Source organism: Vidua chalybeata, chromosome 20 (assembly GCF_026979565.1).
Source record: "Vidua chalybeata isolate OUT-0048 chromosome 20, bVidCha1 merged haplotype, whole genome shotgun sequence".
Taxonomy (NCBI): domain Eukaryota; kingdom Metazoa; phylum Chordata; class Aves; order Passeriformes; family Viduidae; genus Vidua; species Vidua chalybeata.
In genome coordinates this window covers 9,645,457-9,665,896 of record NC_071549.1, presented here as the reverse complement: position 1 = coordinate 9,665,896, position 20,440 = coordinate 9,645,457, and the positions used below count along the sequence as shown (strand labels likewise).

The following is a 20,440-nucleotide window of genomic DNA, read 5'->3' as shown; positions in this document are numbered from 1 at the left end:
ATGCCCCGAACAACAGCCCAAGCTGCACCTTCCAAATCCAACCCCCTCCCCAAAGCGTGCTGCCCTTGGGCACGGCCCTCAGGCCAGGGTTTGCAGAGCAGAGCCCCCACCAGCTCCGTGGCCATCCCTTATCCCAGCTCCTGGAAGCAGAACAGGCACCTGATGCCGAGCAGTGCCAAGTTGGGAGTGTGCCACCAACACAGCCAGGCCCTCACAGTCCCTGCTGGGCTGGCAGCAGCTCCACATCCCCAAACCATCTCCCTGGAGGAGCACAGAGCCTGGTTTTCAAGGATCTGTCCTTTCCCAGCCCAGCTTTCCTCACCTTACCTCCACCTCCACCCACCTGAAGCGCAGGAATTGAGCGCTCCCGAGTACAAACATAGACTCCCACCTTTACTATGCATATTAATAAATATTCTTTATTTAAATTTTTGCACATTGCGCTTTAACATATTACATCCAAAACATTTTGCAAATGGATGTCTACTTTGTAAAATCTTATATTCAGCTCCTTGTCATTCTGTACAGAATTATAGGTACAACATTACTTTGCCACTAGTTTGCTTTTTGTAAGTCTCACAGGAAGAGAAACATTGAATGAAAAGAGATGGCTTAAATTAGAAGAGAGGCTTGCACAGCTACTCAACTAAAGATACAAGCCTGGAGAAAGAACAAAATTAAGGAAATCACCTCCACCAGCCTCCCCCTGAAAAAAAAAAAAAAAACAAGAAAAAAAAAAAAGAATCACATTAATTTAAGATAAAATTTTGCCGTAAGTCACTAAATTAAGTTTGGAAGGAGAAGGCGCAGTAGTCATCTCGAGTTTCAGTGACAGACAGAGTTGGATTGGGTTCAGTTGGCTCCAGCTGTTGCCAGCCAGCTGTTGCAGACGGGCCCCTTGTGATCGTTGAGGCGACAGTACTTGTTGAACTTCTCCTTCAGGTGCTGCCGGTACTGCTCCCGGTTGCTGTAGAAAGACTTGTTGTTTGCCATGAATGATTGGATTTCATCCTGGGAGATGAACAGTTCCTCATCAGAAGTGCACTCTGACTCATCCTGCAATGAGAACGGGGATTTCAGAGCTCCAGCACATCTGTCCCCACCGCTCCCTGCCACACCAGCCCAAAGCTGCTCTGGACACCCCGCTCACACAGGGCTCTGCTGGTTTGAGAAACAGCCAAGATCCATCATTAAATGGATCCAAATCTGCTTCAGTCTTAGCACATTCCCATGGGAAGATGATAGGTTTTATTAGAGGGTTTTGGGGGGAAAGGTGGGGGGGGGGGAAAAAAAAGAAGGAAGGCAAGAGAGAAAGATGAGGGGAGGGAAGATGAAAAAAGAAAAGAAAGAAAAGGAAAAAGCAGGGAAATAGAGCAAAGGATCTAAATAAGTGGAAGGAGAAGGAAAGGAAAGGAGAGAGATGAAAGCTGCCCAAGGAGCCTGCAGTGGGAAGTCACATCTGAGGCCTGAAGGCAGCAATAATGCCCACTTCATGTTACGGAATAACGCAATCCTCGACAATGAGCACTTGCAACACAAGTTCTGTCACTGCATTCCAGCGACCATTCCTCCTCCTCTGCAATTATAAACTTCTCAGGGAACGTGCACAAGGAACTGAACACTGGGACTCAATTCCTCACTGGGAGTTGAGTTCTCAGCTCCAAAGATTAAAGCAAGATGCTACAACCCAAAACTTGAATGCAGAGGTTACTTACAAGGAGTTCCACTAAGCTTTTGGCACCTTTTCCAGTATCAGGGACAAGTGACATTTCTGTAGGTTCTGCAAACTGTGACACATTTTTCATATGCTCAAACCAAGGCAACTGCTGGCCGCTTTTGTCTGCGCTACAGCAGCTCTCAGCGTGTGTGTCTTTGGTCTTGTCGCGGTGAAACTCTGTGTGCGTGAGATTTCCTGAGGTCTCTCTGCTACCTGCATCTGCCAGACAGCTCCCAAGTTTCTGAATCTGAAATGGAAAGGAGCCTGCAATCAACTGCCAGCAGTGTTTAGTGTGGAGTATTCGAGCTGGAGACGGAAGCAGAGGGAAAAGAGGAAGGTTCAAAGGTGAGCGAGGGTAGATATTTATACTTAAACATGTGCCTGGAGAGCTGGGGTGGCACATTCACTGAGAGTGAGTAAAAGTGCACATGCTTAGGAACACAGAAGAGACTCCACCACAATCTACTCGAGAGGAAGGACCTCAATGCCAAAACTTGGGATGACAAGGGAACAGGAGATCCCTGTTGTCCCATTTTCAGCGCAAGTCTCAATCGGAATTTAAAATCCTTCCGTAACTACTTTCAAATTGTAAGCACTTAGAGAAGCATCTGGCAGAGCCATGTTCCTTACGTGGTCATTCTCACACTTCAAAGCTTTACTTTTCTTTTTCTTCTTTTTGTTTTTGCCTTTTATGTTACTCTCCTCTGCATTAGCCCAGCACTCCACACAGCTATCTCCATCCTCCTCCTTGTCGTCGCAGCGATGGACGCAGGCATCGTCCCCTGCAAAACACAGCCACGTTTCTTTTGAGATGCTGCAGCTCTGGGGATATTAAAGCATCATTATCTTCTTCCCAAACCTACCATTTTCATCATGGTTGCAGATGCCCTCAGTGCAGGCCACGTCCGAGCCCTCCCGGGACCCCGTTTCGCTGCCCTCCATGCTCGAGGAGTAGCCACAGTCGCTGCCAGTACAGTGTGGAGATAAACCTGAGACAGAGGCCAAAATTACTGCCATCTGTAGGAACTGCTGCACATTCTTTAGTTATGCCTCTAGCAAGAAAGACTTCAGAGAACCCCAGACAGGTTTGGATTGTAAGTGTCCTTAAAATCACCCTCATTCCACCTCCCTGCCACGGGCAGGGACTCCTTTTTAAAAATAGGTGACCGCTGTTCACCCCGTGAATGGCAAATGCTTTTTAAAAATGAAAAATACTGACATTTAACATACCTTTCTTGATTTTAGGTGAGCCTAATAGGGTACCACTACTAGGACAAGTGCAAGAAGTGCTTTCATTAGTAACAATTACTTCTACACAGTTGTTGGCTTCTTCGGTGCTACCACAGGCTTTGCAGCTGCTTTCCGTGAAGTTTGAGTTCTCCTTCAAACAGAAACAAAAAACATTTGCAGGCACTGAAAGCAGCTCAGCCAGCATTTTTGTAAAGGATACTCTTTCCATGAGAAAAACCAGCTGACACTGACTGATAACAGCATTGCTTAGAATTCTTCACAAGTACAACACAACTAAACAAAACCCCAACCAATTTACCTTGACCCACAGTCACAGCCCATTAAGGTCAGCCAAGGGATCCTGAATAATAACTGCACTTAAAGATTCCACCTCTCCAAAAATTCAGTGGTAATTGTCTACAAGCAGCATTTGAATCCCCAGGTTCTGAGAGACTGGCATGACCTGAACCTCAGATTTGTGATTTATAAAAAACCCCCACCCCACCAAACCCCAAAAGCTGAGGAGTCCCAGGTAACTACTTCACAAAGACTCTGCTCATCTCAAAGAGCATTAAATTCCACCAGGGACCAAAATACAAGAAAATCCCTCAAGAACTCTACCATGGAACAGTGAGCTGATGGATGAAGCCCCAAAAAGCCCCAGCTACCCATGTTTACCTTTGCCTGATTGATTTCCTTCTCTTCTGCTGCCTGCAGAGGAGCAGGGATCTCACACACACATTTATTTTTCCGTCTGTTCTTCCGCTTTTGGCGTTTCTTCTCTTGTTTAAGCTCTCTCACTCTCTCTTCTTCTGAAAACTCTTCACAGAGCTGCTCCAATCGACTAATGCCCTGCACTTTTTCCACAGCCATCTGTTTACAAGAGGTTAGGTCCAGTTATGGAACTCATCACAGTTCGAGCTTTTTCATTTGTAAAACAGGAGAAGGAAAACAGCCACGAATGAAATCCCAGTAACACAACTATCGACTACAGGAGAGAAATGCCCACCAAGATGCAGCCACTCGGTTTAGATTGCTGGAAACTCATGTGTGGGGGAGCTCTGGCTTGCACCTATGGCCCAGATTCACATTTTTCAGTGAAGAGCTGCAGATTTTATTGCATTGGTGGATCTGTGATACTCTGGTCCTGCGGGAGTAAAAAAACTCCAAGAACTAACCAGCTCAAGGTTCCACTATGATCCTTCCCAAACTGATTTTCCTCCTTCTTCTCTGGTGTTTTAGAGGCTTTTAGAGAGAACAGTTATTATGAATGGAAGATGAACATAACAAAAAAGATATCCATGCCATATAAACTGATAATGAATATTAAGTATTGGCAGATGTTAAAGGAGTTCTGTCTGAAGCTCAGGATCCCACAGGATCAGAGTGCACTCGGAACAAGCTGAACACAAGAGTTTGCAACCACTTTTGTAATTCAAAAGCACATCCTCCAGTGCAATCAGGTAGAAAAACAGAATTAATAACACAGAAGGTTCAGTGTACTGGAATGGGCAGCTTGAAAGTAAAAGCAAGCCTCAATCTTTTATATCCCAGTTTATTCCACATGGGAACACACTCCAGTTGTGCTGTGCATGGATGTCACACAGCTGAACAAGGGACTGACTGCAACACCCTTGACACTCCTTCCAGCCCAGTGCTGAAAAGCAGAAAATGAACTACAGTGACAACAGGCCCAGTTACTGCAGCAGCTCAGACACAAGTTGGACAAAACTGGATGTTTTTACCTCAAAGCTCTTGCGTAAAGCATCGACCCCCAGGTAAAAGAGCATCTGCCACGTCTGCTCCTCAGCCCTCAGCTTCTGCCAGATCCGGTGCAACCTCTCGTAGAGGTGGATGCCCAGGCAGGTGAGAACCTCCTCCTGGGCTATGTCTATTGTCTTGGCGTGCCTCTCTCTCCGTCTGGGGGAAAGGGGAACCAAAGCATTGTTAGGGCAGCTAGAAGCCAACCATGGGATCAAAGCAGGGCCGACGTGTTCTCTGGAGGTACAACTGCAGCTGTGTTTGCAGGAGCAGCCTGGCAGGGCTCTGCTGTGCTGCATGCAGATGCAAAATAGAAAGGAACAGGTCAAAGCCACCACTGTGAAGCAGCACTGTGCCTTGCCACCTCTGGCTTCAGGTGCCATATCCTGCCCTTCCTAGGAGGGATCAAGAGTTTAAATGCCAGAGATGCATTCTTTTGTGTCCTAAAATTTGCTGGAGTTCACAGCAATTATTTCAGTTAGCTCAGGCTGAATAAACACACAGGGAATTATGTACATTACTTACCGTGCAGAGTAAAAACATTTCAGTATTAATCTGTTCATTATCCATCTATTATCTATCAATTTGGTCGATCTGTTAAGGGAAAACTACTATGAAAGGATTTACCCTCCTTATTAAACAGTTATGACTGAGCTTTAAAGGCACTGAGGTTGGAACTAGATGATCTTTAATGTCACTTCCAACTCATTCTTTGATTCTCCAATACTGAGCTCAGAACTGTCCTTTTCACTGGACAGTTTCAAGATGCTTAAAAAAAGGTTCGGAAATACACAACTGGCAACAAAGCTAACTTGAATACTTGGCATTTGGCAAAACTGGACCAAGGCTCTCTTTCTATTTCGCATATTTGAACACCTCAGTGGGCAAGCAGGCAGCTGCAGGGAGTGAACAACCAACTGGAAGACATTTGGTCACTTCCTTCCTTCCAAAGCACAGCTGAAAACCTTCCAAGCGCTCTCTCCGAGCCTACGCCAGGTACAGATATCCACAACCACGAGTTCATCACACAGCAAAGAGGCAAAAAAAGCCACTTTGGGCAAAGACATTTGAAGAGTCAAATAAAGAAGCAAAGCGCTAGATAGCCCACTCTAGCCAATTACATACTCATACCCTCCTGCGAACTCGGGCTCGGCCCGGCCCAAGAGGTGCGCGATGAAGTCGGTCTCGCAGCACACGTGGATGTGGCGCTCGTGGGGGCAGCAGCGCAGCCCCTCGTACAGGGCAGCACAGTAGCCCTTCTCCTTGCTGCAGTCCAGCTCCCCGATCAGGATGTTGTAGGCACGCAGCACTTTGTTCTTGCAGTCGGTGCAAAATCTGGGTGGGGGGGGGGGAAGCACAGAATCAGGCGAATGCGCCGGGTGCGCGGTGATGTGTCTGAACTGGGGTGTGGAAGGGCTGTGCTGCTCCAAAAAAATGTAATTATTATGGTATTCTGGCTACGATCCACCTAAACTGACCATGAATTATCCCACCTATTCTACGTTACTGACCTGGATATCAAACTTCTGTCCCCTGACCCACGGAGCGCAGCCCACCCAGCAAATCCTCGATTTGAAGAAATCCCCACAAGGAATTCAACTCAAAGATCAGAAATCTCAGCAGTGAGCAAATACTCCCTCAAAATCTCAAGTAACACATATCACATCACCTTCCAGCAATTCTTTCAAGTGTACTCAAGTGAGTGATAAGAAACAAGGCAAAGTATCCTCCGGTGCCTGCTGTACAAGAGTGATCCTTGTTTCTACCACAGACATATTTTGAATTATTAGATTGCGGTGCTGATGGCCAAACGAGGGTTATTTATAACACAACATACTCATTTTAAACATGTGACAGCTCACATGTGACAGGAGTATACTTATAATTAAAATACAAGCAAATTAAGCTCATTCTGTGTCATAAGAGGAGTAACCTTCAAGAGGCTACGAGATCTCTTGCTGGATGACTCTAAAAATGCAAGTCAGACAAGCTGCTCACATTTCAGCTCAAAGCTGGCTCCCCATGCCAGCTTTGGATGGTGTTTTTCCCTCTCCTAGTGTCTCCAGCCATTCAACAGCACTAAATCAAAGATATTTTGCTGCTAGAGCTACGATACCTGTCTGCTTTCTGTGGTGGAAGGAGAGAAAACAGCAGTATTATTGCAGGTTAGCACCAGGAAGGCAGCCAAGGCAGTGTTTAATGTCACAGGAGATTAAAGTTATTTTGTTTCCAAAGTGTTATTTCCACAGCACCGCCACCCCCGCGCCCATCTGTGCCCCCACAGTTGATATCAGAACCTTGAGACTGCTGGAAATTAAAACTTTTCAATCAGCACGGCAGGTCCTGTGCACATGCAACTATAATTTAATGGTTTATTCCTGCCCTGCAAGAGAGATTTAACAGCACCAGGCATAAATAAGTGGTTTAAAACAGTGCTTTAAAGGCAACACCAAGCCTAAAATCTGCTTGCAGTAGAGCAGCTCACAGGATTCTGAAACGGCACATAGTCCCTGAAAGCCTAAAAACAAGCACAGCCCAAGAGCAGTCAAAGACTGAATGAGAACACACAGTTTTTAAACTGTAAATCATCATTTAAACCCAGCCAAAAAAATAAGACAAGCAGCTAGGACTTCATCAGAGGTCTCCACATCTTCCCTTTCATTAAACACAAAGAATGTTCCACCATCTTTGTCTCATCAACCGCGTGGCAAAGCCTCCCATCACCACCAAGCTGAGATCTTCAGCTTCACAAGAAAAAAACCCTCTGCACTTTGAGCGTTTTGAGCTCACAAAAACCAAGTGATTCCCCAAAGGAAGGTGTGGTTTGCTCCCCTCACATACCTGTGTTTTCGTAGGTAGGTTTCTAACGTTTCTAGGAGGCAGCTGGAGTCGATCAGAACCACTTCATCCCTGCACTCCTGGGACATGAGCTCCCACACATCCATCCAGCAACCCCTGCATGGAAATGACACCAAACTCTTCATTATCCTGCTGGGGGGCAGCAAAGAAACCCAGCAGAGCCTCATTCTTTACCTGACTGCTCCCTGGGAAAGTCCATAGCAGAAAATGATGCTACACTTGTTCTTCCTCTTCCTGTCTTCTCTACTTTTCTTAACTGCTCTTAATTTCTTTGAACTGAGTCTGCTACTGCTCCTTTCATTGTCACACAGTATTACCAAACATTTTTCAGACCTATAACATATATATTATCAGCTAGTTATTCTTCCTTAAAAAATCCTATGGAAAATGCTGCTCTGTTCCTTAATTTAATTTGAATTCTTTATAGGCTAAGCCTTAACATCTATGAAAGTTTGGGTCAGAACTAATATGCAAATTTTGCTGTCCTTGTTTATAACCCAGACTCACCATGGCTTTCTAATGTTACAGCTGCAAACCAGCTGTGATTTTCAGACTATTACTTTAAGTATAAACAAATACAAGTTTTAGTACTTGTCAGCTGAAGACAATTTGGTAAAACAACAAAAGAAAAAAGCAAAACGAAAAAAAAAAAAACCCAAAACAACTTTCACCATAAAACATCCTACCTCAAATTTCAAAAATCTGTTAGAATATCAAAGTAACTTTACAACTCACATTTGGATGTGCTAAAAGTGAGCAAGAAAATGGACTTTAACAAGTCATGGTTACTTACAGGCTTGTCTACACTTGACACTTTATCAGAATGGTCATTTCTGTGTTATGGACACAACAGAGCAGGAACATGGGAAGAAGCAGCCCTGTTTCCTAATTAGAGGAGTTCTGTGTGCCATTATCCAGTTTGCCAGGTCACAGGGCTTGCATTTAGGGGAGTTTGAAATGCTCCTGAGCCCCAAACGGAGCTGAGGAGCCAAAAGCCAGGCACAGACTGAGGTCATCAAGTAACCCTCGAGTGGCATTAGCTGCTTACATAACTCCTCTAATTAAACACACAGCTCCAACTCAAAGCCTGTTTTGTGTGGAGGAAATGCCCAACAGATGCAACCCATCTGAAGGAGTTTCTTGTAAAGACGTGGAGCAGGAGCTCTAGGTTGGTAAATGAAGTTTGTTCTGTGACAACAGCCCAGCCAGAGCCTGTTTGTGTCCACTGCAGGCAGATTTATTTGCATTTATATCAATGCTGATAAACTCTGGTCACTTCTGTACACAACTCAGGGGTTTTAGCTGAGATGGGGAGTGCAAGTCCTGCTTCTTTAGCAAGCTGCAGTGCTTGTCCACAGGCCATGTTCTCTGAGAACCCCAACGTTTTACCTGCAGAGTATAAAACATTGCTCTTCCTCATATTCCCTGTTAACCTGCCAGCATCCAAAGAACTAAGGGGATTTATTCCAGCATGAAATGAGGAAATAAAAGCAGCATTTTCCTCTCTATTCATTCAGCTTCAGAATTGTTCTACCTTGCCAAAGCGCCAACTGCAGGTTCCACAGCATCTGTTCTCACACAGGAAAGATTAAGCTTACTAAGTATAAAAGAACCCCAAAACCCACTTTCATGATGCTATGAATTTGCTTTATTTAAGAAATAAATATATGTATCTACACCCCTATACTCTCAGGATCTTGTGTAACATAAGCTTTAAAGTAATTTTGTGAAAGGCCTGTAACCAAAATATAATAGCAGATAATGATTAGCTCCCAGTATCCTCAATCAGCACAATCAAAAATCAAGTGTCAAATTCCACATGCCTGGTATCCCAGGGGATTTAACTAAACCCAGAGAGACTCCAATCTGCATAGAAAAATACATGTCTTGTAACTGGAAACCATGAGCAAGCTTTCACAGGTTGGAGGCTTCAGCAGCAGCAGAACACAGCTGAGTAAAAAAGGTCCAGACACTCCAATTAAGCCCAAGAGACTAATTTATGGTCATCATATGAAAAAAAAAAAAAAAAAAAAAAAAAGGAGCCACACCACAAACAAGAAACCTCCCCAGAATCCACAATAGATTTACAGGGAGTGTTTTTCTGCTTAACCAGCTGGAATAAATCATTTCAACTTCAAGACAGAGGCATATATGCATATTGTGCAGTGGTGTATTCAAAACATGCTGTCACTTTTGAGAAAATACATTTTATGGAGTTCCAGTTTTAACCCTGCATCCAACCACAATAAAGCCCTTGGTTAACAGTTGTGCAAGGAATTTTTAATAATGCCAAGCAAAAGGATGTATATTTATTTAGCATGTACCCTTTGACCTAAATGTGAGAAAATCTGCTGAGCAACCATTTTGGTCTAGAGCACAAAAACCAGTTTGTCTTTCTAGAGCACTGTTTATATCACAGTGCACAAGCCATCCATGCCCTGGGCATGCCCAAAACTCCTGATGCTTCTCTTCCTTCTCCCCAACAACTATTTGGGTCTGCTACAATCCAACTGCCACTCTGGCAAGCAGATCAGAGCATAAAAATTAATCCCAATGCTTGAAAATAAATTAGTCTCAGTACTTTGCCTCCTTAAAATATTTCAATTGTGCTTTTTAAACACAGACTTACCCCAAAGGTTTTGGTTTGTGTGTGTCCAGGGAGTGTAGCTGACACCTCTTGTTCTTCTTACTTTTGGGAATTGCATCAATCATGTCATTCAGTTTGGACCTATGGAAAAGAAAAAAAAAAAAAAAAAAGTGAGGAACTTTGTATCCTGAAAACCACTGGATCAGGTTACACTGCCTCACTTTCCCCATCTCAATCTCAACTCTGCACTGACCTTCCCTACTTTTCCTGCTAACTGGAGCAAGAAGAACAAGCTGAAGCCAACTGGAAGGCCAAGACACACTGTGCTGAGCACTCACTGTTTGCTCTGCTGACAGCTGAGGAACTAATGGCACTGGGGTATTTGTTGTGCTCACCAAGCCCAGAAGGTTTCACTTTCTCAGCGTTACCTTTCTACCCAAGAGCAGCAAGCTTTGGTGGAAAAAATTAACACTTGTATTTCATTTTTTTACACGCCAACCAGTGAGGCAAACACTCTTCTTCCAGAGACCAGGAAAACCCCGCAGGGCCTGCATCTGATTAAGGACCGAACATTAAACATTGGCATCTTCCAACTGCAATCATGGCACTGCAGCTGGTGCTATCAAAGATGAGGTTTGCTTTTTCCCCAGTTTAGGCAAGGAGCAGCTGTAATTACGGATGTTGAAGAGGAGAACGTGCTGCGACAACGAGGCAACGCGCAGAGCGCGGGGACGGTGCAAGCAGCTCGCAGACACTGACCCATGCACGTAGAAGAGCGTGTAAAGCTTCTTGGCATCAGTCATGCAGCTGCGGGTGACTGAGAGCACCCCCTTGGGCCCCACGGTGAGGGGCTCCAGGGCAGGGTTCCCTGACTCCACGAGCTGGGAGAAGAGGCGCTCCACGCTGCGCCGGCAGCCCACGCACGGCACCAGCTGCGACAGCGCGCTCAGCACCTCCCGCGACGTCACCATCATGGCAATGTTCAGGTCCTGCTGCTTCAGCATGCTGTGTCTCTGCAAAAACACCACAAAAACCAAATCATTTGATGCTTATTCTCCTCTTTTTTTTGTTCTCCTCTTCGTTGTCTCCTTTCGCCGCGAACGCTGCTTCAGAATAACCGTCCCAACTGGGAAATTCTTTTTCTCCACCTCAGCACAGATGTTGTAGGAAAAGGTCTCACACACACCAACTGCAAGTTTTCAACCTCTGCTCACACTCGTTTTGTCTTTGGCACATGGAAAGGAAATTCACGAAAGCTCGTTGGCATTTATGGAAATCTCATTTACAACCAACTTGTTCTGCTCAGACCGCGACAATTTAGCAGGATTTTTCTTGGAAGGCTAAATGCCATTTCCCATTACAATCCTACTAGCTGGAATTAAAGAAAGCACACATTACTACTCAGGGTGAAGCCTTCCACTTCAGTAGTGAACATCCAATGTGTGCTATTAATAGAACATTAATGAGAACACCTTCTAATATTGCTTACGTCAATAAACAGTTGTAGCTGTGTCTCCTGGCCCCTGTGTCAAACACATCCAGGCACACGTCCTCGCAAAAAGCACATACCCTTCTAGTCCTTCTCACTGCTGAATTACTGCCTTGGCTTCCAGCAGCACTGGAGTGCCACCAGCAGAGCTGTGCAGAGCAGAGAGTCCCTTCCTCACACCCCAACACACAAACCCACACTTGAGTTGTATCTGCACAGGGAATGTCATGCCACCATGGAATTTTCTGCATTATTGTCACATCACACCACTCAAACACTCCCCATGCACAAAGGACTTGCCACAGCTTCTGGGGGAAGGAAGAAAAGACCACACAGCACAGCAGAACTCGCATCCACTGAAAAGAGAAAGCGTCCTCAGCTCCTTCTATGCAATATGGAAAGCAGAGGTACATCAGGCAACGTTTAAGGTTTGTGCTCTTACAGGAAGGCCCATTAAATCACCTGCCAAGCACTATCACTCTGCAATAACCCTGTTTCCTGTAATTAATTGCAGGAGTCACAGCAAAGCAGGAACGAGCTATTTTCACAAGCCAGCTGCACTTGGCATGCAGCACGTGTCTGCACTGCTGCTGTCAGCCCTGAGGAGGCAACTGTGCAACTGCAGAGCAGCAACCTCTGCCCCTCTGGACATCAGGAGGCACCACTCTGCAGCTGCTACAGGTGTCACAGTGCTACAGTTACTTGTCACAATTTTGTCAGTTTCTAGGATTAAAGTTTCTGGGGTACCACAAAACCAATTCTCACTACTTATCTACATAAAATCTACAAACTGACACACAAATTCTACCCTGCTATGGGCACTAATCATAAGAACCCAACCTCGAGCAATCCACACTTCCACTGGAAAGGGTGGTTCAAAACTGCTCAGAAAAATAAAAATTAGTATGTATTTAGAAGCTGTAGCTCCCACTGTAAGTTCTGAGCTCTCAGACGTGCAGCAATTGCCTCCTGACAAGACAACGTGCAATAAATGCTGTGGAATCCAGAGCACAACTGAACCCTGTGCACTTTGGTACCAATGTGTGATTGCTCCCAGGTGCTGACGTGTCTGAGGCATTCCAGGAGTCACAACCTCCTGGAGAAGCAAAAACACAAACCTGAGGAAAGCAAAAATCTCACTTCTTAGGAACTGATTTACCTGGATGAACTGTTTCAACTGTGTACTGTTATTCTGATGTCCATCGAGGTTCAGCACATTATCAGGAAATTCCATCACCATCTATACAAGAGAGGAAAAACAATTTAAAGAGGAGCTCTCAGACAAAACAAACAAACAAAAAAAAGCCAAACAGAGCATTAGCTGTTTTACTTTCTTGGGGGAAATAAGACTGAAATGATGTTAAATGCTCATTCTTTTCACATAATTACTGGAGCTTGGGAAAGGATAAAAGTAATTGTTTCAGATAGTGAATATTTCAGCAAAGTAATAAATGCTTCATTGATATAATGTTCTAGAGGCAGTTTATAAATGGCAACTCTTAAATAGCTGTTAGAAAGCAAAAGTTGCTAAATGGACCATCAGTGTTCAAATTATCATCTACATGACTTGAGACCCTGCTTCAGTTAAAAAAAAAAAAAAAAAAAAAAAAAATCCTTCAACACACTGAGATCCAAATGGATCCAACAGCTTAACTCGATTTATAAAGCTCTGAGGAAACAGTCACAACAGTTTAATGACAGAGTCGACTCCTCCAAAGGCTAATTTCAAACCATATTAACCCAACAAGGTACTCCAAGGCACAGTTTGCTTTGTGTGATTGCAGCTGCAACTCTCAAGAGGCTCAAAGCAAAATGTTAAGCCTACAGAACAATGTGATTACTTGTAAGTAATTAATAACATTTCTTATCAAATTACTGAGAAACAAAGAGGGTAATTTCTTGGGAGAAGGCAAAATCTGGAAAGCAACTTTCAGTCAAAAATCCAACTGTGCAACCATGGAATAAAATGAAAGCAACTAGAAAAATGTGTAAAGTCTGGCTTAGTTCTCTTCTCTGTCCAAACTGAGAAACAGGGAATTTGTCAATATGAATACTGAAAGTTCACTCTAAAATGTGAAAGGCAAAATAACAACTTGGGTTAATAACCCCAATGCAAATGGAGCACCAAATAAAAGTGTCTGATTCACCCCTTTTCCTCCTTCAGCTGTCTAGGGAAGGCAGAATTCCCTGCTGCCTGCCTAATTACCAACACGACCTCCAGAGAACTCACTTTTCCAGGCACTGAACACCACTCCAATATAAACACCATTTCTCTGAGAACTGTTTTGCAGTGCCATGTGCCCCAGTCTGAGCACTGGCCTTATCTTAGTGCAGAGCAGTGCCACAGCCAGTGCCAATCCTAACCCCCAGCTCCTTTTCCAGCCTCCCTCACCCCTGATCCATCCACACACCAGTTTCTGCTGCAGATTTGCAGGTTTCCTACATCACTAATGTGGAGTTTCTGTGGGCCAGGAGCTACAAGCAAAAGTAAAAGCTCTATCTGCCAACAGCAGAGACAAGAGATAAATCTGCCTATTTCTCCCCCCTCGCCTTCATCTCCCACTATCAGACAACACCCTGAGGTATTTTGTACAACAGAGCAAGAGAATCAAAGACTAAATTAATTCATGTGTCTGATGAGATTTTATTAAGTGGTTAAACATCAACCACCATCACACCCTGAACTGGAAGGGGGAAAAAAAAAATCCTGTAATACCACATCAAATGGAATGCCTTCTAGAAACCATAAAAGCTGCTTAAGAAATGAAAAGGGTTCAATACTGAAACCTCCTTTAATTTCTGGCTGAGCCAGAAGGAACAGGGAAGTGTGGTGGTGAAGGATCCACTCAGGGCAGCAGCATCTCCCTGCACCTGAGCTGCTTCCTGGGCTACTACAAAGCAAGATGAAGAGCACATGGGCCATTCACTCCTCATTTGCAATCACTAATCACTGATCCCACATTTAAGGCACAGATTAACTCTTTCAGCTGACTGGTCGCACTAATTTTTAAATTTGAGTTTTTGGAAGCCAGTTACTATCAATACCCACCATTATTTTTTAAAGATAGTGCTGCAAATGTAAAATTCTGCTTCAAAGACAGCTGCATGTCTTGTAATAGCTCTCATTAAGTATTTAAAAAATAAATTATAGATGACAGACAAGGAAGCTCAGAGTTCATTCACTTGCTTCTGCAGATTTTTTTTTTAATAAATGCCTCCAGAAACCACCTAGAAATCCAAATACTTTGTAACAACAGTAACACAATCATAAAAAAAAAATGGACACAAAGTAAGATTTCTTCATGGTGAGGATGACTTGCACTTGCATAAATGCCTTTTCTCCAGATGGATATAAAACTGATTTACAGCTAGAGGACCCTTTCAATCATGAGGAAGTAAAAAGCAGAAGGGCAGCAACAACACAGTGCAATTACACAAAGTTTGGGCCTGGTATTAAATTCTGGGACTAAACCACAAATGGCATTTTAGGTCTTCTGAAGTCATCCACCTGGTAGAGCTGAATTTTCACTCTCAGCCTATTACACACAACAAAAAAAAAGCAGAGAGTGGCAAGTCTACATGACACAAATTAATGGGTAAATTTTATAGGGAGTCCAGGAAGGATTTAAAAAAATTAAAAAAAAAAAAAAAAAGAGAGAAATCCAAGAGCTTAAAACCACATGGAAAATGAATGGGCAAAATAACTTTCAAGGTGTGGCCAAGACAGCAAAAAACTCAAACTTGCACTATTCCTGCATAGTGCTGGGTTTTCCAGGTCATCAGCCCCTCTAGGAGAGGCAGGTACTGCTTTGGACAGCTTTAGGGGAAACTTTGCCTAATACCTGAACAGAGAGAAGCCAAAAATAGTGATGATAATTGGTAAATTAATAATATGTCACCTTTCGCATTGATCAAAACTAAAATACAGCAACAGGACTTCCTTCAAATGCAGCAAAACCAGATGGGGCCTGTCTGAAGACATTCAACACTTTTGTTCTGGAAGGTGGAAGAATGGTTTGGGTTGGAAGGGAACTTGAAGATCATCCAGTCCCACCCCCCTGCCATGTGCAGGGACACCTTCCTCAGCTAATAAAACTCAGGGATTCTTCCATCCTAAACATCAGATTAGGAATTTAATCATCCCCATTTTACATCACGTAAAGTAACAACAGTTACTGTCCAACTATCATGAGAAATCAAATATGAACCATTGAGATACCAAATTACACTAAGTACAGTATTATTTTCAACACATTTTCCTGCTTTAAGGATTAAAACAAAGAGCAACTGGCTAGTTTGAGATTTTTTTTTTTTTCCATTTGCTCTGTGTGCTCCTCCAATGCAATTTTTTGAACCTTCCTCTAAACTCACGAGGAGAAGGACCAGAGAACCTCCAAGCTGCATTTAGTTGATTTTTCCACTGAATCTTCTGGAAACGGCCAAACCACGTTTTCCAACTCCCAGCAACACCCTGGAATGGGAACTCTCAGATTCGTTACGTTTCTGCAGACTCGATAGCCCTGACTTCACGCCAAAGCTCTGGAAAATGCCTTTAGCCTTTCCTCGCCTGTTTAAGAGCGCAACAATCGGCCGGTTTTAAGCCGGGTTTAACGTTAACATGGCTCCCTTCCTTCCCAGCAGAAAAATGGCTTTGCTCCACCCTTGAGCACCGAGGCACGCTCGTGGCTCCGGCACAACTTGTGCACAGGCCCCGGCACAGCGATAACTCCCTCATTACGCGGCTCGCCCGCTTCCAGAGCCGGCCATCAGATAAAAAAAAGTTGCCACATTCAGCTCTGTTAACCCCAAGTGTTGCAAAGTCCCGAAGATTAACGCTGCGGGAGCCCGAGGAGGAGCCAGCGAGGCCCGGCAAGGAGGAAAGGCCCGGCCTGGGAATTGCAACACGCGGGAGGCGCGGGCACAGCGGCACGGGCGGCGGGGACTCACCGTGAGGGTGTCATCGATGTAGAGGGGGATCTGCCTCTTCTCGAAGGGGAACTCCTCCTCGCCGTCCCGGCACACCGCCACCAGCCGCGCCATCGCTGCTGCTGCTGCCGCTTCCTCCCCGCTCCAGCCTGCGGGCGGCCCCGGCCGGAGGTAAACACCCGCCGCGCTTCCCCGCCACACTTTCACCAGCAGCCGGCACCCAGCCTGCGCTCCCCATCGCCTGATTCACCACGCCGAGCCCGGCCCACCCACCCCGCCGGGAGGGACCCGCGCGGGCCGGCAGCGGGCCGGGAATGCGGCAGCACACGGGCGGCGAGCGGGCACGGCGCGGGGGGGAGCGCGGGCAGAGCCGCGGGGGGATGGAGCCCCCCGAGGAGAGGGGGAGATCCGAGTGGGGGAGACGGAACCCCGGGCGGGGATGGAGATGGGAGGTCTAAGAGGGGAGATGGAGCCCGCGGGGGAAAATGGAGCCGCCACGGGGAGATGGAACCGCCACCCCCCCGCCCGCCACCGGCCCGGCGCGGCCGCCGGGACCCGCCCAGCCCGGCGCGGCTCTGCGGCTCCTCCGCCGCCCCCGGCCCGCGCGGGGGGGAGCCGCCGCCTGCCCGGCGCTGCCCCGGGCTCCCCGCGGAGCGGCCCCAGCGCCCGCCCCGCCGCCTCCCCGCGGGCTCGCAAGCCCGGCTGCCCCGGCAGACCCACCCCTTCCTCCCGTTGCTGCGCGGCCTCGCCCGGCTCCCCACGCCGGGCTGCGCTGCCGGGGAGCCGCCCGGCGCGGCGGTGGGGGGGGGGGGGGGACCCTATGCTGCCGCCCCTAGCCTCGCCCCCCCGGGAGCGCTGCCCCGCGGCCGGCGGGCCCTTACCGGCTGCTGGCGGCGCTGGGCGGCCCGGGCGCTGTGACAGGCGGGCGGCACCGCGGGTCCCGGAGCCGCCTCCTCCCTGCCCGCCCCGGGGCCGCCCCGCCCCGCTCTCGCGAGAGCCGCGGGCGCCGCCCGGGCCCGCCCCGGGCACCGGCCTGGCTTCGAGGCCGCGGGGCGCAGCGGCCGCTCCGGCCGGCCGGGATGTGCGCGGGGCTGTGCCTGCGGGCGTCGGGAACGGCTGCCGGCGGCGCCAGGAACGGCCCCCGCGGCGGTGGTTGGGCCGGGGGCGGGTGCCGGCCCCGGGGCGTTGGGGGTTACAACGAGCGGGGCCGGGCCGGGCGTTACCGCGGGTGCGGACGGCCCCGCCGGGAGCACGGGCTGATAAAAACGCGCTGAGCTCAACGCTCCGAGGCACGGCGAGGGGGAGATTTTGGGGTGTCCTGCGCAGGGATAAGCGCTGGGCTCGGCGTCCTTGGGGCTCGCTAAAACTCTCCGCCTCAGACGCTGCCCCGGCATCAAACGCTGCTCAGCCCTCGGTGCGCTGGTGCCGAGCCAGGCAGGGCAGGATTTAACAGCTCTGCTTGGCGCCTGCAGCACCCCAGTGCAGCCAGCCCGAAATCCTGTGGCTGCCTAAATTAAGCAGCCAAAAAAAAAAAAAAAAAAAAAAAAAAAAAAAAAAAAAAGCAACAACGAACCCAGAGTCTTTCTTGAACTACTGAATAATACAGCTGACCTGTTCATTCTTGTTGTGTATGGATATAGGCACTAAAGCCCTCACAAGAAAATGCAGGGGAGGTAATAAAGGAGCAGGATTCTTTCTTGTGTCTGCATAAAAGTGATGTTTAGTGGAGGAGCTAATTTACTCGAGCTCCTCGTGCAGCAGCTGTAACGGGAACAGCGTGTGGAGTCACGGTTTGCAGTCGGTGTGTTCGTGGCTTTCTGCAGCAGAAAAGCTGGGGTTCTGTAACGAGGGATAGTTTCTCAAAGCAGAGCACGCTGAACCACGATGAATTTAGGTCTTTGCAGAGATGTGCTTTTCCTGTGTCACTCCTCCCTCCCACAACAACAACGGCATTGTCCCACGTTCTGTATTCTTGGAGCACACATTGATACCAAAAGCACCATTACATTCCATACCATTTCTATCCATGGATTTTTTTTTTTTTTTTTTTTTTTTTTTTAAGTCGCTGGAACGCGTGGCTTGTTTTGTTATCTCCAAGGCGGTGGAAAGGCAGCCAGCCCCTTCCTGCGCTCATTTGCATAGCCCTCTTTGCCTGGAAGAAATACCTGTTCTCTGGGACGGCGTGGCTTTGAAATAGGATACTGCCTGGAATCTGCAGGGCAACATCTGACTTCAAAAGAGACACCACTGCAGCTGGGAGGGGAGGCATGCTAGAGTTGATCCTTAAAAGTAATGAGATGTGTTAAGGAATTAGTGATGTTTAATAACAAGTTAAGGATAAATGTAATCAGCTCTACTCTCCCACCATATCCCAGCATTTTTCTACCCTGCAGCCCTACAGAAAGGTCATTTGGTGGAATTATGGCAGCAGAGGCAAAACAATTTCTATTTTCCTCTGCTTTACTATTGCTGAAGCAGGTGACACATGGTGGTTGAACCATTAGTCTTCGTACTTGAAACATCTTAAACTTTTAATCATTCTGTAACAACAAAATAAAAGCTTCTGATTTTAAAAAATACACCTTTAATCTGTACAAGGATTCTTTGTCTAAACACAGCCCAGAGTGAAGTGAAATGCAGAGTTTCTGTTCCTTCAGCTGTGGAGGTGTGTGGAGAACAGCAGTGTCCTGGTGTTCACTTTCCACATCTTTTCAAACCCAAACAGAGCTGTTTGTGAGTCCTGTGATCAAAGGATGCTCGCTCGCATCTCTGGGTTCGTTCAGAGGCCTGGGCAATTATCTTGTGTTCATAGCTGAACACTCAGCATTCAGAACTACAGCAGTTGCTTCAGGGCAGAGCTCGCTGCATTTGTTATCGACAACAGGCAATGAGAACTGTCTCATTAATTCACTGGTGAACAGCCCGCAGAATGCCAGATCATTTCGGTTGGAAAGGACCTCTGAGACCATCAAGCCAAACCTGTGACTGATCCACACTCTGTGAACCAGCCCAGAGCACCGGGTGCCACATCCACTCCTTCCTTGGACACCTTCCAGTGCCTGACCACACTTCCCATGGAGAAATTCCTCCTGATGTCCAACCTGGACCTCCCCTGGTGCAGCTTGAGGCCATGTCCTCTCTTTGTGTCACTTGCTGCCTGGGAGAAGAGACCAAAGCCACCTGGCTACAACCTCTTAAGTTACTCCTCGGGCCTTTAGAAGCAGGAGAAGTCTCAGGCTGAGAAGCTGGCCTTGGTGAGAGGGCTGTTCTCAGGTGCACAGCATCCCCTGGGCTCGCTGCTGTTGTGGCAACCACAGCTGCAGCCCTGGAACTGGCACCACCAGCCCGTGTGCAGCTCGCCCACCAGACCTCCCACGTCCTCCCTGCTTCACCCAGTGCAGTTGGCACCTGGATGCCCTGTGCTTGTCCAGACACAGCTCTGCCTGTCACACCCAATTCGTTCTGAATCACACCGACAGGCTTGTGCTCGCAGGCAGAACTCGCTGCAGGTCCTGGGCTTTAAATATTTCAAAAATAAATATCCATGAGTAATTTTGCATAAATGAGTAGTGCCAGTTGGTTCACGAGGGAGACCTTTCTTCCCTAGGCAAGTCTAGGAAGTGTTTTAAAATAAACACATCCACCAGTTACCAGAAAACTCTGCTATAAACTGACAACTGTTTCTAAGAGGTTGTTGCCAGTTCTTGCATCTGTCCCCGGGATAATCCAGGCTGGTTTGCTTTAATTCTCAAGACTACATGGCTTTAAGTTGGAAGAAAACAAGGATGAACTCAGTGTGGCCACAGCCTGTAATCCTCAGATTTCACCTTTCTGCTGGCCAGGGGCTTGGAGCACTTAATAAATTTATGAC

At 47.0% G+C, this 20,440-nt stretch overlaps 1 protein-coding gene across 4 annotated transcripts; it reads right to left on the bottom strand.

Annotated features, from left to right (window-relative positions):
• Positions 1 to 392: 392 nt before the first annotated feature.
• GGNBP2 (gametogenetin binding protein 2) lies at positions 393 to 17,556 on the bottom strand. Of its 4 annotated transcripts, none has more exons than XM_053961595.1 (15): positions 17,451 to 17,556; positions 16,591 to 16,718; positions 12,803 to 12,883; positions 10,914 to 11,167; positions 10,197 to 10,295; positions 7,742 to 7,900; positions 7,550 to 7,663; positions 5,834 to 6,043; positions 4,693 to 4,867; positions 3,626 to 3,820; positions 2,948 to 3,098; positions 2,581 to 2,706; positions 2,348 to 2,499; positions 1,716 to 1,964; positions 393 to 1,056 (listed from the first exon to the last, which is right to left on the bottom strand). In XM_053961595.1, exons 2-15 carry the CDS (start codon positions 16,681 to 16,683, stop codon positions 853 to 855), a joined length of 2,262 nt encoding a protein of 753 aa, XP_053817570.1. In that variant the 5' UTR covers positions 16,684 to 16,718; positions 17,451 to 17,556; the 3' UTR covers positions 393 to 852. The 4 variants fall into 4 exon arrangements, with proteins under 4 accessions (XP_053817570.1, XP_053817571.1, XP_053817572.1 ...); XM_053961596.1 differs by having other exon boundaries at positions 5,840 to 6,043; XM_053961597.1 differs by lacking the exon at positions 7,742 to 7,900.
• Positions 17,557 to 20,440: the final 2,884 nt, after the last annotated feature.